This window comes from Brienomyrus brachyistius, chromosome 4 (assembly GCF_023856365.1).
Source record: "Brienomyrus brachyistius isolate T26 chromosome 4, BBRACH_0.4, whole genome shotgun sequence".
NCBI lineage: Eukaryota > Metazoa > Chordata > Actinopteri > Osteoglossiformes > Mormyridae > Brienomyrus > Brienomyrus brachyistius.
Genome location: NC_064536.1, coordinates 34,814,299 through 34,818,221, shown reverse-complemented (window position 1 = coordinate 34,818,221; position 3,923 = coordinate 34,814,299). Strand labels below are relative to the sequence as shown.

The 3,923-nt window shown below is 42.4% G+C and overlaps 1 protein-coding gene across 1 annotated transcript; it reads right to left on the bottom strand.

Moving 5' to 3' along the window:
• Positions 1-1,386: 1,386 nt before the first annotated feature.
• On the bottom strand, positions 1,387-3,619 carry LOC125740348 (uncharacterized). The gene is made up of 2 exons (XM_049011345.1): positions 2,983-3,619; positions 1,387-2,239 (listed from the first exon to the last, which is right to left on the bottom strand). The coding sequence occupies exons 1-2, from the start codon at positions 2,988-2,990 to the stop codon at positions 1,522-1,524; spliced, it is 726 nt and encodes a 241-aa protein (XP_048867302.1). The 5' UTR covers positions 2,991-3,619; the 3' UTR covers positions 1,387-1,521.
• Positions 3,620-3,923: the final 304 nt, after the last annotated feature.

Sequence of the window (3,923 nt, the reverse complement as noted above, 5' to 3'; positions counted from 1 at the left end):
CCACAAAATCACATGAAGAAAACGTACGCTGACCGTTACTGAAACGACCTGGTATCTGTTTCATACCTCACTTTACAACACACAGGACTTTTTTTTAACAATTTAAAGGCACAAGTTATTTTACGTCATGGCCAAGCCACCTTTGCTAGTTTAATGGCAGAAAAATAGTCAAAGCCAGGCGCCTGGTCCACAAGGGATGTACTCAGTCACTGCTGTGTTTATGGTTTAAACATGCTATAAACTAATTTTTTCTAACATTTTCTTTAAGAGCTAGGTGCACTTGCACCTTGGTGGATTGCTATTATATTTGTGGATTTGCCAGGTAGAAGAAAAGAATGCTTCTCTACAGAGATACAGAAACAAATCTGCTTGTACACAATGTGAAAGCGTTTGAGCAGACCATCTACAACAACAGCAGGATTCCACCAAAGTAGAGGTCTGCATTCCCGTAGAATCCATGGCAATTAAGTGCAGGGCAGGACAAACTTTCATTTTTGAATGCAGGAGCACAAGGGAAGTGACTGATATGCTCGCAGTAAAAAGAATGAAACAAGTGCTTTTTGTTATCAAACAATTATTTATTTGCATGAGTAAATAGAAAATTACACAACAAAGTATAGCACGATATCACAACATTACATTGTCTCAAAGCGCTTTAGAGCACCCCCACCCAAAGCCCCCAGTGAGTAAGCCATAGGCGACAGTGGCAAGGAAAAACTCCCTAGAAGGAAGAAACCTTGGGAGGCACCAGACTCAAAGGGGAAGCCCAAACCTCCAGGGGCCGGCAGGGAGAGTGAAAAACACACACATCAGATAACTGCAACAGGTATTCTTCTACATATCCTATACATATGCATGGTACAGTGGTTAGCACTGTTGCCTCACACCTCTGGGAACATTTATCCATTTTCTAAAACCGCTTCTCCTGTTCAGGGATGTGGGGATCAATTTGCCTTTTGGAACAGGCGGTCAGATGGATCCCAGAGGCTACAGGCACGAGGCAGGGAACAACCCAGGATGGGACACCAACCCATCACAGGGCAGGCTCACACACACAGATCATTCACACACACACACACACAAACACACACACAAAAACTCACCATTCATTCACACACCATTCATAAACACCATTCACACACCAGTCACTCACACAGCATTCACTCACACACACACCATTCATAAACACCATTCACACAGCATTCACTCACACACACCATTCATAAACACCAGACACACACCAGTCACTCACACACCATTCACTCCCCATTCACACACACATAGACCATTCACATACACCATATACTCACACACACCATTCACTCACACACGCCATTACCACTCACACTCACTCACACATGCCATTACCTCACACACACCTTCACACACCTGTCACTCACACACACCATTCACTCACACGCCATTACCTCACACACACCATTCAATCACCATTCTCATACACACACACACACACACACACCACTTACACACACCATTCACACCCATCATTACCAAACACACTCACATACCATTGACATATACCACATTCCCATTTGATGTGGACACCTTCACACTGCCTGCTTCTAGATTATTTATGTTCAGGTGTTCCACTAATAATTTGTCCACTTTAGTTCCAGCAATTTCCCAATTAAGAGCATTCAGCTGGAATTCACTGTCTACAACCTCTATCTCCACATCCAAAATTTCCAATTCAAATTCTGAATTAAAACCCCTCTCTGCAGTCTCCTCCAATTTGACCTCTCCAATTTGTATTTCGACAATTTCAAATTTATCATTTACACCATCTAGCTCAAACTGGCAGAGGTCGACCACTACGGCTCCTATTTTCAGCCTGTCTTGGTGGTCATCTGCAGGCTTTATGGAGACTGTCCTTTCATTTAACAGAAAAACCTCTAACCCATGCATGTCTAACCCCTTATCCCTCCCAGGCTGGTTGATGGGTGGAGTTGCTGGGGAGCACTCTCCTTCTTCACCCCAGCAGATGATCTCATCCCACTTGTCCCAGGCTGCCCAATACACATCATCCGTCCAGCTAACTGCCTTGGCAATTGGCTTTCGGGTGTGTGACACGATGGAACGGTCAGCCTGGTCAGAGGGTGATTCTGCTGGGGAGCACAGCTCTTCCTCATCTTCCCAGTCAATCACTTCCATCCACTTGTCCCAAGTTGCCCAGTATCGATCGTTGCTCCAGCTGACAGCTTTTGCAATTCGTTTGTTTCTGAATGAGGAAAAACACACAAGCAATACAATAGAGCTGTCAGTCACTCCTGGCACATGGAATTCAGTTCTGCACTGACACCTTCGCAATGAACAACTGCATTATAGCATAGGAAACTAGTTAACTTTCACATACAATTTACATATAATCAAGAAAGAAGCCTGGAACAATTTTAAATTTTACTAAATGGCAATATACTGATTTTAGTCACCAAACAAACTTTTCAGGTCTTGCTTCACTACTTTTATCTGTGTTTGTTGCAATACATCTGCCCTCTCCTGGTCTGCTGGAATATCATTGCTGTAGGCAGCACCGAGCGCAACCACCCGCATCCTCTTCCGAATGCAACATGAAAGCGCGGGAAAGCGCACGTGCAAAAGTGAAATATCATCTAGACTTTGCGGCACAGGAAACTAGCCGACTTGCACATAAAATTTAAATATAACCAACACAGTAGCCCGCAACAATATTCACTTTATTTAAAAGCAATGAACTAATTTACTCACAAGCAAGCGCAATTATTTACTTAAGCGCAGTAAAGCGCACGCGGAAAAGCGAAATATCAACTACACTTTGCGCATAAAATTTAAATATAATTAACATTGTACCCCAGAACAAAATCACTTTATTTAAAAGCAATATACTGACTTTACTCACCAAACATATTTTAATATACATGCAAATTTGACAGATACTAAATAAGAAAAATTATCCGATAAAATGGGAGCAGAAAAGCAACGTACCTCGTCATCTTGGTGCAGAAAACAAGTGAAGCTGCGTCTTTCAAACCGGCAGCGTCCCACGTGCCGAAGAGTCAAATGTAATCAAGCAACACGGCCCACACAATTAAATAATAACATCATAATAATTATAGCTCTTGTATAATTATTCTATATATTATTCTATAATTAGAGGAACAGACTTTTATGTCAATAAAATGGGCACGAGGCAGGGAACAACCTAGGATGGGGGGCCAGCCCATCACAGGTCACACTCACATACCATTCACTCTCACATGCACACCTATGGGCAATTTAGTAACTCCAATTAGCCTCAGCATGTTTTTGATTGTGGGGGTACACCGGAGTACCCGGAGGAAACCCCACGAGGACACGGGGAGAACATGCAAACTCCACACACATGTAATCCAGGCAGAGACTCGAACCTGGGTCCCAGAGGTGTGAGGCAACAGTGTTAACCACTGCACCACCATATATATACAGTGCTCAGCATAAATGAGTACACCCCACTACATTTGTCAGAAAACCTTTAGTTTCCTTTCAGAATCAACATTTTCTATGAGATACTATATTACAAAATACTCTCACAAATGTGGGCCATTGATTGCAAACAAGATTTGTTGATTTGCACACACAAAAAAGTGATTTTCCTAACAAATTCACTCAAGCCCATGTTGCAAAAATGAGTACACCCCAATTATAGTCTTAGGAGAAAAGCCACACTTAAGACTACAAAATTCTAATTAACAGGCATTCAACCACAGGTGAGTCTAATGATTCATTTAAGAGGTGTCCAGCAGACAGGTGACTATAAAAGGGCATTACTTAACAAAGAAAAGCCCTTCCCATTTCATGCTGTCAGCAATGGCTCCACATGGAAGAGAAATGTCACAAAATCTGAGAAAGGCAATCATTTCTTTACACAAAAAAGGTGAGGGCTACAA